The sequence below is a fragment of the Camelina sativa genome, chromosome 13 (genome assembly GCF_000633955.1).
Source record: "Camelina sativa cultivar DH55 chromosome 13, Cs, whole genome shotgun sequence".
Classification (NCBI taxonomy): Eukaryota; Viridiplantae; Streptophyta; class Magnoliopsida; order Brassicales; family Brassicaceae; genus Camelina; species Camelina sativa.
The window spans coordinates 22333491-22345456 of NC_025697.1; the positions used below are offsets into that span (position 1 = coordinate 22333491).

Consider the following 11966-nt stretch of genomic DNA (forward strand, 5'->3'; position numbering starts at 1 on the left):
GGTTAGAGCTTCTTTCTTCTAACCACAATTTCCACTGCAAAAAACTTTCCAGGGCATTACTTATAGAGCGTGACTGAAACTTGAAAGAAGGCCAAGCTGGAGGTCTTTGAACAGCTCCCATAAGAGCCGAATCCTCAGAAGCAAAAACAATCTTATCAAAGTTTAGGCTTTTCATACTTTCAATTGCCCATAACCAACATAGAAGACTAGCATCCATCTTGCTAAAAACTGAAGCAAAGGATCTTCGACTATGCATAAGAGTTTCCCCTTTCTCGTTTCTTAAAACCCAAGCAGCTCCTCCTGTACTCGTTTCTTTATCCCATGAAGATCCTAGGTTGCATTTTTTCCATCCTTGGACCGGAGGATACCAACCTTTTTTCCCCAAATCCGCTTTCGACCTCTCAAATATCGCATCTGCAGCGGTTAAGGACTGCGCATGAAACCACTGTGAAGCATTATCTCTAATCTTGGCTACTGTTCTAGAAGCACAAAAACTTCTGCCTTCAAACGAGAATAAGTTCCTGTTTTTCCAGAGCTGCCATACAACCCATGGGAAGGCTGTTCTAACTTCCACAGGATATTTCGAATTTTTGCTCACCAACAGTAGATAATAGATGTTTTGGAAAACTGATTCAGAATCAAACCCATTGCATGGGACAGGAAAATTAAACATAGCCCAAACCTGTCTAGCAACTGTGCAAGAAAATAGTACATGATTGACTGATTCCCCTTCCAAACCGCAGCTTTGACATCTAGAGTCAACCTTCATCCCTCTCGATAACATTTTATCAGCAACAGGAATAGCTCCACTCACTACTTTCCACAAGAAATTACGGATTTTGGTAGCAGTGCTGATCTTCCAAATCTGATTCTTGATGGGTAAAACTGAGGGTTGCATCAAAGCTTCTGTTAGTAGATCAATCTTTTCTCTCTGATAAGCTGCCCAGTAACCAGACTTGACAGAATACGCACCACTCTTAGTGTGTTCCCAAATCAGATAATCCTCTGAAGACATAACAGGTTTGATCTTGAGAATTAGCTCCACATCCCTAGGGTAAAAGTGATATTGCAACTTAGCCAAGTCCCAAGATTGAGTAGTGGTATCCAGTAAATCCTTCACCATAAGATCCAGATCAAACAGAATGTTTTTCATAAGAGGGGCTCTCATGATCCCATCTAGCACCCACCTAGATGACCATACAAAGGTTGAGGCTCCATCTCCTATCATCTGTCTGAGCCCTCTTTTTAGAAGATCCCTTCCATGAAGGATACTTCTCCATGCATAGGAGGGTCTATAGCCAAGAGTTGCACTAAGGAAATCGCTATCAGGAAAATACCTGCTTTTGAAAAAACGTGCAAATAAGCAATCCTTGTCTTGCAGCACTCTCCAAGCTTGTTTAGACAAAAGAGCCTGATTGAATATTTGGATATCTTTGAACCCCAGTCCGCCCGCATGTTTTGGTAAGCAAAGCTTTTCCCATGAAATCCAATGCATTTTCTTTTTATTTTCTGTTGAATCCCACCAGAATGCTGACATAGCTGAAGATAAATTCTCACAAGTTTTCTTTGGGAGCTTGAAGCAGGTCATAGCGAACACTGGCATTGCCATAGCCACCGACTTGAGCAGAATCTCTTTTCCTCCTTGGGACAAGGTCCTTGCAAACCAACCGGACATTCTACCTTTCATTCTATCATGAATGTAGCTTAACATCTCCACTTTGGATCCACTAAAGCACTCAGGTAGGCCAAGATAGGTACCTGCTCCTCCTTCTTTAAAAATACCCAACCTAGTTGCAATCATTGTCTTTAAAGACTGCTCTACCTGGGCTCCAAAAGTGATTGATGACTTTTCCAGATTAATCAATTGTCCTGTTACCTCCCCATAATCAGAAAGGATCTTTTGAAGGGCACAACCTTGATCCTCTGAAGCTTTGATCATAAACAGACTGTCGTCTGCGAATAGCAAGTGATGGATAGCCGGACCTTCTGTCGAAAATTGGATACCATTAATCTTACCCTCTGATTCCGCTTTGTTGAGAAGATGAGTAAGTCCTTCTGCACACAACACAAACAGGGCAGGGGATAAGGGATCCCCCTGTCTAAGTCCTCTCTGAGGATTGATAATACCAAAAGGCTGTCCATTTATCAAAACAGTATAAGTGACTGAAGTCACACAGAACATAACCAATTGCACCCACCGTTGATGAAACCCGAGACCCAACAGCAAAGCTTCTAAGTAACTCCACTCCATTCTATCATATGCTTTGGACATATCGGTTTTGACAGCCATAAACTCCTTCGCGATAACTTTGTCTGTCCTCAATCCATGAATGGCTTCATGAGCAATAAGAATATTATCTGAGATGAGCCTTTCCGGGATAAAAGCAGACTGATTAGGCGACACTATCTCAGAAAGAAGGGGTTGGAGTCTTGACATGATAATCTTGGCCACCACTTTATACAGTACAGAACAGAGGCTAATTGGTCTTAGATCACTCATTAGAGAAGAGTTTACCTTTTTTGGTATGAGGCACAACTGAGTGAAGTTCCATTCTTTTGGAAAGATACCCGAATCAAAGAAAGCCAACACCTCAGAAGTGACTTGATGACCGACAATATCCCAGTATTGTTGAAAAAACATACCAGTCATCCCATCAGCCCCAGGAGCTTTAGATGGATTGATAGAGAAAACTGCATTTTTAACTTCCTCTTTGGATACTTTAGCTAGTAACGATTGATTCATCACATCAGTAACTCTGGGAGTAACACCTTCTAGCATTGCTTGAATATCGACCGGAGAAGAAGTGGAGAAGAGGTTCTGAAAATAACTGGCCGCCACTTCACCTTTGGAGGCTTCTGATCTGTGCACTATGCCATTTGGATCTTGGAGCTTATCCAAACCATTCTTAGATCTCAAGTTTTTAACTGAAGCATGGAAGAATTTGGTGTTTCTGTCTCCTTCAAGCATCCATTTGTCTCTACTCTTTTGTTGCCAGTGAGATTCCTCTTCCTTATTCGCTTCAACCAACTTGTTTTTCAAAGATCTTAATCTGGATGCAGAAGGATCTGAAGAAGACTGAACCAATTCCAATTCGTTTTGGATGGCAATGATTTTAACTTTTGAGTTCATCTCATTCTCCTTCTTCCACTTACTAAGCACTCTTCTACAGTCTCTAATTCTCTGCGAAACTGGAGCTGGAGCCGAAATAGCAGATTGCCTCCATACCATGCTTATCGCTTCTTTAACTCCTGGCTTGTGTAGCAATCTCTTGTCAAATCTAAAAGATCCTCTGTATAAATCTTGCGAAGAGACAAGACTTACCAATACTGGTCTGTGGTCAGATCCTCTTTTGGGGAGAAAAGCTTGATTAGCCGCAGGGAAACACGACACCCAGTCCTTATTAGCAAAGCATCTATCCAACTTACTTTGTATCCAGTGGGTTCCCCTACGCCCTCCCCAAGTGAATCCATTGCCAGAACTAGGAAGCTCCAACATTCCACAGTCTTTAAGCATGGTAGAGAATGGTAGAAAAGAGTTATCACTTCTTCTTGGACCACCGAGTTTTTCTTCATTGTTTAAAATCTCGTTGAAATCCCCAATCATACACCAGTTTCCTTTTCTAGATAACCCAAATCTTGTCAGTCTTTCCCAAACTTGGTGTCTATAGCAGAAATTGGGATTCCCATAAACGCAGGTAAGGAAAAAGCTATACTCTCCAAACTGTACAGCTAAGTCTAGTAGATTCTTATCCTCATAGTACACCGATATATCTACACTCTTTTTCCAAAACAAAGCTAACCCACCACAGGTTCCAACAGGGTCCACAGTATATACATTCTCATAACCAAGCCAGACTTGAATATCTACAATAACATCCTTACAGTTCATCGTTTCCATCAAGAACATTACCTCAGGGAAGTGTTTTTTACGCAATTCCATGAGACGAGGAATTGTCAGATCTTGAGGCCGCCCCAATCCCTGGCAATTCCAGCTTAGAATGCTCATCAAATGGTGGACAGTCCCTCCTTTGGGACTACCATTAGTGATTTTGCCTTAACAGCACTGGGTTCACCATCCAAATCCTCCCTTGCTTTCCTCTTTTCCACTTTTCCAATAGTCAGACCAATGGACTTCACGCCCTCCCCAATCGATTTTGACAGATCTTTGCCTTTTAGTAATCTTGCTCTTTTTTGCTGCCTCTTTCTTGGTTTCTGTTTCTTTTGGCTAGAGCCGGAAGGACTAGTTTCAGAGAAACCTATCCTATTCACCGAAGAACTAGCCAAGAAGGGAACAGAAACACCAGTAGCATCCTGATTATAATAATCAATAGAATCTGAAACAGAGTAAGCATTCCTTCCTGAAAAACCAACAATCCTCTGAGCCGACACCTCTGTAGGTGACTCATCTTCATGTATCAGCATTGTTTTTGATGAAGATTCAGCAGAATCATATCCAAAGGTTCTACCTTTACCAATATCCACATTATGGGAGATAATTGGAATTGGTTCTAGACTGAGAGTAGATTTCTGGGTAAAAGGGGATTTTTCTGCTTCACCAACCGTTTTCCTGACTCTATCTTCCTTAACTGATCTTTCTTCTCCATTAGCAGACAGGAGATATTGCCTCATGCCTTCCAGCACTTCTGGGGCAATCTTGGGACGTCCAGAAAGGGGGTTTATACCCACTTGATCTTCTCTTAAGACACTGAACAGAGGGTCTGCTTCTTTAAGAATGGTAAGGGGATTTGCCTTTGGAGTGGCCAGTCCCATTCTTCTAGCCAGCACAATGTCTTCTCGGTTCTTTATCAGAATAGGACAGAAATCAACTTCATGAGATAAGCGTTGGCACTTAAAGCATCTCTTTTGAACTTTCTCGTAGTTAAAGAAGATTTATGATTTATTGTTGGGAAGACCTATCACCTTTGATTTCCTTAGAGGCTTGGAGACATCAAAACGAATTTGAACTCTAACATACTCTTTGCCTTGAGCTCGCGACGGATCAAATGCTACGTGAAGTACTTGACCAGCTAACTCTCCAATTGCCGTAATCGCAGGAGCCGTATAATGGTTAATGGGGATATTCCGGATCTGCACCCAAAGAGTAGTAAACTGAAGTGAATCTGCTGCAGGATGTTCGGTCCATCTCTCCATTATCAGACCCCAGTCGTTATATGTCTGAAATCCCTTATTCAAAACATCTTCTAGATCATGTTCATTCTGGAAGATAAACTGAAATCTTTCCTTTGACAGCGCTATTCCTCTAATTCTATCACCCTTCTGCCATTTTCTTGGCATATCGAATACTACTCCAGATACTGATTGGCACTTCGGATTTAAAATTCTTCCGATGAGACTAAGATAATTCCTTTCACAAGAGCTGAACTCTGGCAGATCTGGGAGAGTAAACGGTATATCCTCCTCTTCTAAGGACATCGCCATCAACGCTTGATCCATCGCTGCTGACATCTTCCCCAACTATAAATCTCTAATAAAAGCCCTTGAAAACCCCTGGACAAGATAGATCTGCACACACACGTCTCAAAAACCAAAAGGAAACCCTGAAACTTTAGAACCCAGAATTACTGTTCACACCAAGAAAACCTCAAGCAAACCTATCGTTTGTAATGGATTCGCGAAAATAAGTCACCAAAAGGAGATAATTCGGATGAAAATAGCAAGTGGGAAAGTGTTTTTCCAAACAAAGCTCTATATTCTCAAAGAAATGAAATCTCTTTGTGAATAAGAGAGTCCTAAGCCCAAACAAGGGATTCCTTTTCCATTCGGACAGAAATCAATTGCAACTTGGAAAACTCTTTGTAAACGAAGAGTTTACAAGTTTTTTTTTTTTGGTCAAAGAGTTTATAAGTTTTTTACGAGGAAATTATTAAGTTGTGGTTAAAAATTGAAAAAAATGTGTATTTTTTATTTATTTATAGAGTTTATATGAAGAATTCCGATATTTTTTTATATTTAAAATAGAAGAAGAATGTTGATATTTTATCACTTTTCTTGGGAAAGTATTTACTATTTGATAGTTTGCTTTTATTATTTAAAATTCTCCAAATGTTAATATCTTCCTCAATGGAATATGTTTTGATAGGCTCACCAAATCTAGGGTTTTAAAAGTCACCAGAATGAGGGTTTTGTTATATCTTCTCTTTACTAAAAACCAAAAAACCAAACACACACACACCTACAAAACAACAACCAAAAGACGAGATAACATTTGAGATTGCGTTTTTATAAAGAAGAAAATAAATCTTTTTTGTATCTTTGTTGATTCTTCCTACCCGAAAATTGCTTGGCCACACAATATTTTCCTTAAATAAATATTTATTTCCACCATTATCTATGATTTTTTTTTGTTTGATTTGGATTCTTGTATGGGATCCCTTCTTGTATATATTATGGATTCCAATAATCAGGCCGAGATTATCGTTTCCACATGTTAATGGGCTTATATAAGGCCTACAAATAGCCCGAATGTTTGTTCGTAATCCAAAATTGCTAATTCTATGTGATATATATATACTCTAGTTAAGAGCAATTAAAGATATTCAGACACAACAAATCTTTTTAAAATCCCCCCATACTGCAAATGAATCTGACCACATGCCACATTTTATGTTCTGAATTCAAACTCTTAAAAGAACTACACAAACTTGCGATCATGATCTTAAAACTATTCCAACTCAATATTAAATTTTTACATTTTGTATACTAAAAATCAATAGTTGTTTGTTTATAGATTGACTTAAATTTGAAATCGGACCAAAAAAGATTGAGATCAGGTTAAAGAAAAAAAGAAGTATTCTTGAATTAACATAGATTATTGATCCATGAAGCTACAAAATCTCAAGTTCTAATGGGATTACAAAGAAGAAAGGCAACATTTTGATTTCGATATAGAAAACTCTCTAGACGTAGAGACCAAAAGTAAAAACCAAAGAATAAACTGATGTCTCTGCACAATACTTTTTATCATCCATCTTAGTACAACAACAAGCAAAGACACAAGACCAGACATAAATATTGCAAGAAACAGAACACAAATCCTAGACGCAGTTCCGATTCAAACTTGATTGGTTTGTACCTTAACCGCCTTAAACGCCGGGTGAAGCAACCCAAGCTCGTCTTTCATCTCCAATGGATTGCTAGTTTCGTTTCGCACTCTCTTGACTTTGCGACTAGCCAAAGATTTGTGAGTGAAACCATAGATTTGCAGAATCTGGTTATCCCCAAAGTTAAAGGCTCTGTCCATTTGTTTTAGACACCGTTCCACCGGATAATCACCAAACTTCCCACACGGTTTGCAACCGACAAAGTGAGTCACCAATGGCCATCTGTGATCGCCTAGACCCGGGTGGTAGTTCTCTATCATTTCTTCATATCGGTCCACGAGAATCCCCCAGTAACCGTGAAGATAGTATCCGCTTTCTAGGTACACCTACAACAATATATACAGCAGCTCAAATGAGTAGTTCAACAAAACCCCCAAACCAAGCAAAGATTCGAGTCTACTACTTTACTTCAATAATAGACTTCACACAGAATGTTTGAAACCACAAGATGCAACTCACATTGTGATTTTATATGATTAAGAGACATGATAAACCACAAGATGCAACTCACATTGTTATTTGTAAGCAAAGGAATGATCTTTACGTGATGAAGAGATGTTAAAAACCGACAAGATGCGACTCACATTGTGATTTATGAGCAAAAAAAATGATCTTTTATGTGATAGAGATGTTATAAACTGACAAGAAGTAACGCACATTGTGATTTGTTAGCAAAAACAAAAAGATCTTTAAGTGATCAAGAGACGTGTAGACTAAAATTTCCCAATTTAGAAATTTTTTTTTCCACATCAAACAAAATACTGAAATGGAATCAAGTTCACAAGTTTCAGTTCTTACCTTATTTCCCCAAGCATCTCGCTGAGTAGCCAACAAATAAACCATAGCAGACTGATCATCAGCTTCGAAGACAGGCCTATCCTTGAGCTCACGGGTCAAAACCTTACCAGCTTCCTCACGGATCTTCCCTTTAGGACCCATAGGAGCCCAAGTATCAAGCAAATCAAGCGCCCATTGATTGTTCCTAAGCAAGAAACTCCCAGTGTTCAACCCAATCCAGTTCTTCTGATCATAAACCATCTCATTCCACCCGTGCATCACAAGATTGTAATCTTTATACCTCTCCCATGGAAGCTCAAAGGCCATATCAGTAAACATAGCATCACTATCCATCCACCAAAGGAACTCAATCTCAGGGTGTGACAACAAAAGCTTCCTAATCAACGGAAGCTTGGCCCAGAAACCAGCCATCTCCGCATCGAGAAGAGCCATGTTGTAAAAGATCTCAATCCCGTGTAACCTACAATAATCGATCTTGTTCTTGATGGATTTCAAAAGATAGTGGTCACCGACAGGGTTCTCACACGGTTTTGGCGCCGAACCAGTAACCAAAAGAACACGTGGCTTGTTAGGTCCGATGAAATTAGGGAAGCTAGGGTTCTTAGCTAACCAATCAGATCTCTGCTCATCCCAATCTGAAATCTTGGGTCCGAGAGTGTAAGGTTTGTTCGGGTCGGGTTTCTCTTCCACACCTTCGTCAACGAATATCTTGTTGATGTCAAAGGTCTCGTAGTTATTACTCCCGCCGGAGTTACCACCACCACCACCGTCGCCGGCGGAAGAATCTCCTCCGGTCTGGATTTCTTCGAGGACACGGTGAGGCTCACCTCGTTTGCGTGTGTAGAAATGTTGACGGATCTCGTCGAGATCTTGCTCCGGAGTACCGAATTTACCGGCGCCGATCGTGCTGCGGAGGACGACTACGGTAAGAACGAGGCAGAGGATCGTTACCTTTAATTGGCGGAAAGCTCTTTGGATTCTCCGGCACCGGTAAGCTCCTAAACACCTCTCAATCATCTTTCTTTCTTTCTTCTTAGAGTTTCTTCTGTGAAAGATCTGTGCTTCTGTGTGTTTATTAAGAGAAGATCTGAGTTTCCATTAATGTAAGAGATTCGAATTTGTGATTAACAACACTGTTAAAAAATTTAAATCAAAAGTTACTTACGGAGTACAAGAGAGAGAAAGAGAAAGAGATTTTGTGTTTTTTGGACATGACAGTCAATATTGTCCGATTTCACTTAATTGTCGGTGATAGTAGTGCTGTGTTAGTAGTGTTTGTCACACGTGGTCAGATCTTACAGCGTGTGATTTGTGATCAATGATCTTGACCGTTGATGCAGTTATAGGTCTATTAAGTATAATTTTTAAAAAAAAGTTATAAATCTAACACCGTTGAAAAGTCAACTCGTCATTTTTTTTTTTTGGTAGTTTTAGTGGAAAAACTCGTAATAGTGTTGTTTTATGGAGTATATATATAAAAAACTAGTTGAAAAGAAGGAGGAGCATAAATAGCAAAATATTTTCAACTTGTTCAGTTAGTTAAATTACTAATTAGAGGTTAGTAGTTTTTTTTTTCTGTTTGAATTTATTATTCTTTGATATCTTTTTCAATTAGTTTTTGATATGTAACAATATTTAAGATTTTAATTTTTTTTATATTTAGTTTTTGATATTTGACAAAAATTTAAGATTTATAATTTGTGTGAATATTTGAATTAAAAAATGAATGAAGTTGTTTTAGAGATTATAAAGATTTAATTTACCAGTTTCTTTTATTATATATTTTTCAAAATTTCGCTCTCATTCTTTTTAACTCATTTATTTTTGCCAAAGTATTTTTCCATTTATATATACATAACTAAAAAAAACGACAGGAAAAAGAAAAAGAAAAATTTGTATATATGACTGTTGTTGAATATCTTATTACACTTGTCCAATAAAATATAAGCGAATTCACACTATATATACAAAAAAAAAAAGGGAAAAAAATTATATCAACATATACAGAAGAAAAAGTTTGTATTAAAATTGTGAATAAAAATCATATTATGTTTTATTATTTTACTATTCTTATTAATAATTCTCTTACATTCTCTTATATTATAAATTAAAGTGCCCTAATCGAAAATTTCTACTTCAAATTATCAAACTATATACAGATATCGTTTTCTATGATACGATATTTGAAACAATTTTCAACAAAAGAGTTGATAACAATAAAATACTTAATCAATGTAAGATATGAGGATTAACAACTAGTATAAACATTATAGTTCTTATGAACTAATCAAAGTTACAAATCAATGTCCTCTAGATAATGAATGAATTTAAAGTAGCTTCACACACCCTTAAGCTTGACATAGCTTTCTCAAGGTAATGGAGATTCTTCGTTTCTGATCAATTTCTTCTCCTTGCCATACCTGAAACCCATTCTGCTTTCGATTGATCTCGTGTTTCCATTGATACCGAGCTTCTCCAGACATGAGAATAAGAGATCCCGGGTTCAACAAAACATCTACGTATTCATCTTCTTCTTCTTCCTTTTCTGCGGGACTGAACCGCATCACGCAAGGTGATTCCAGAGAGAGAATGGCAATTCCATCTTCAAAACGCAGCAGATCAACATGTGCACAAATCCCCTGTTAAAAGAACATTGCATAATTGCATTGTCATATTATGTTTGATCTAATGTCTGAATATTCCATGACTGATATTGTTTTCACCCATTATGCAACTCTCTTAAACAATCTAACTGAAACGGTCCAGGAAACCTTTTCTTCTAGCTTTTGCAATATCCCATTATAAGATCATTCAGTTTTTTTTTGCATTTGGCATCTTAATGCTGTCTTTGACAGTTTGACCGATTATTAGCTTTCAATAGTTGTGCAACTCTCTTAAACCATTTGATTGTAATGCTCCAAGAAACCATAACAAGTTGTTACTCTATTGGCTTCTTCTAAACTGTATGAAACATGTCTGAATAAATCATCTATCTATTTTGCAACTCTTAAAACATCTACTTCTAGTCCTTTTCGAAACCGTAACAAGCTGCTCGTTATCTATTGGTTCCTCTAGAAAAGAAGTGAAATGTGACGTACCTCACCTGGTTGGTATAAATTAACAATAAGCTGGTCGAAAAGAGGTTCTCTCCACAGCAAATCAGAAGGCAACACTCGAAGATCAACAGATTCCACAGTCTCACGGATGAGATCAGATAGTTCGATTGCCCATGAAGGGAGATCACCAAATCTCATCGCCTGTCCCAAAAAAAAAAAAAAAAAAAAAANAAAGAAGAAGCTTAAGTTTCTCTGTTTATGTATCATCATCTCATACTTCAATCCAAGAAGCATCACACGTAAAACCCAAGAATCAGAAATAAACAGAAACCATTCAATTTGGCTCTAAGTGTTCCAATCACTTAAAAAAAAAAAACTATCCACTCACTATAATCAATATATTATCACTGAAATCGATCAATTTCCATAGAAATAAGGTTCTAAGAGTTTAAAAATCCAGCTTAACTAGTGAGAAACTAAACTAATCATGGCAAATCAACGAAACAGGTGGCTGAGGTTTTGTACCTGGTTAATTGAATCTTCAACGAACCAACCTTCTGAAAAAAAATTAAAACAAACAAAATTTAGCGAAACAAGAATTAGAATATGGAAACCAAAGAAGAGCCCAAAGATACCCTACCGCTGAGAATGGCGGAGAGCAAAACAGACTGGTGAGCGGAAGAGAGAAAGTTTCTACAGAGCCATAAACCATTGATCTCCTCCACTCGCTCCCACACCGTCGTATCTCCGATTGCTTGATCTACGACATCGTCGTCATCGGACGAATCTCCAAAAGCTGCTCTCAAATTCTCTACTTCATTGTCGTCCATTATTGAGTTATTCTTTGGGCTCCTTCTCATTATTTATAATATGAAATCCAATAAAAGTCCAACTCTTTGATATAATAATGAATTTCAATCGAAATTGGCAAAACCATAATTAGAAAATTAGGAAGATTCTCTTAATAAATATATGAATTAGTGACACTAAA

The 11966-nt window shown here is 37.9% G+C and overlaps 2 protein-coding genes across 2 annotated transcripts; both read right to left on the reverse strand.

Annotated features, from left to right (window-relative positions):
• On the reverse strand, positions 6798-9136 carry LOC104737514 (xyloglucan 6-xylosyltransferase 2). The gene is made up of 3 exons (XM_010457719.2): positions 9085-9136; positions 7920-8983; positions 6798-7447 (listed from the first exon to the last, which is right to left on the reverse strand). The coding sequence occupies exons 2-3, from the start codon at positions 8934-8936 to the stop codon at positions 7073-7075; spliced, it is 1392 nt and encodes a 463-aa protein (XP_010456021.1). The 5' UTR covers positions 8937-8983; positions 9085-9136; the 3' UTR covers positions 6798-7072.
• Positions 10127-11947, reverse strand: LOC104737516 (uncharacterized protein P8A3.02c-like). Its single transcript, XM_010457720.2, has 4 exons — positions 11616-11947; positions 11501-11532; positions 11018-11176; positions 10127-10558 (listed from the first exon to the last, which is right to left on the reverse strand). The coding sequence occupies exons 1-4, from the start codon at positions 11833-11835 to the stop codon at positions 10268-10270; spliced, it is 702 nt and encodes a 233-aa protein (XP_010456022.1). The 5' UTR covers positions 11836-11947; the 3' UTR covers positions 10127-10267.

What these genes read in the sequence shown, in the direction of transcription:
- LOC104737516 (XM_010457720.2), bottom strand. Translation starts at nt 11,835, where the DNA reads ATGAGAAGGAGCCCAAAGAATAACTCAATAATGGACGACAATGAAGTA. An exon ending in GCTCTCCGCCATTCTCAGCG is followed by an intron (nt 11,533 to 11,615) that starts GTAGGGTATCTT and finishes ATTTTTTTTCAG; the next exon opens with AAGGTTGGTTCGTTGAAGAT. An exon ending in TTGAAGATTCAATTAACCAG is followed by an intron (nt 11,177 to 11,500) that starts GTACAAAACCTC and finishes TTTTTGGGACAG; the next exon opens with GCGATGAGATTTGGTGATCT.
- LOC104737514 (XM_010457719.2), bottom strand. Translation starts at nt 8,936, where the DNA reads ATGATTGAGAGGTGTTTAGGAGCTTACCGGTGCCGGAGAATCCAAAGA. An exon ending in GAGATGCTTGGGGAAATAAG is followed by an intron (nt 7,448 to 7,919) that starts GTAAGAACTGAA and finishes ATATTGTTGTAG; the next exon opens with GTGTACCTAGAAAGCGGATA.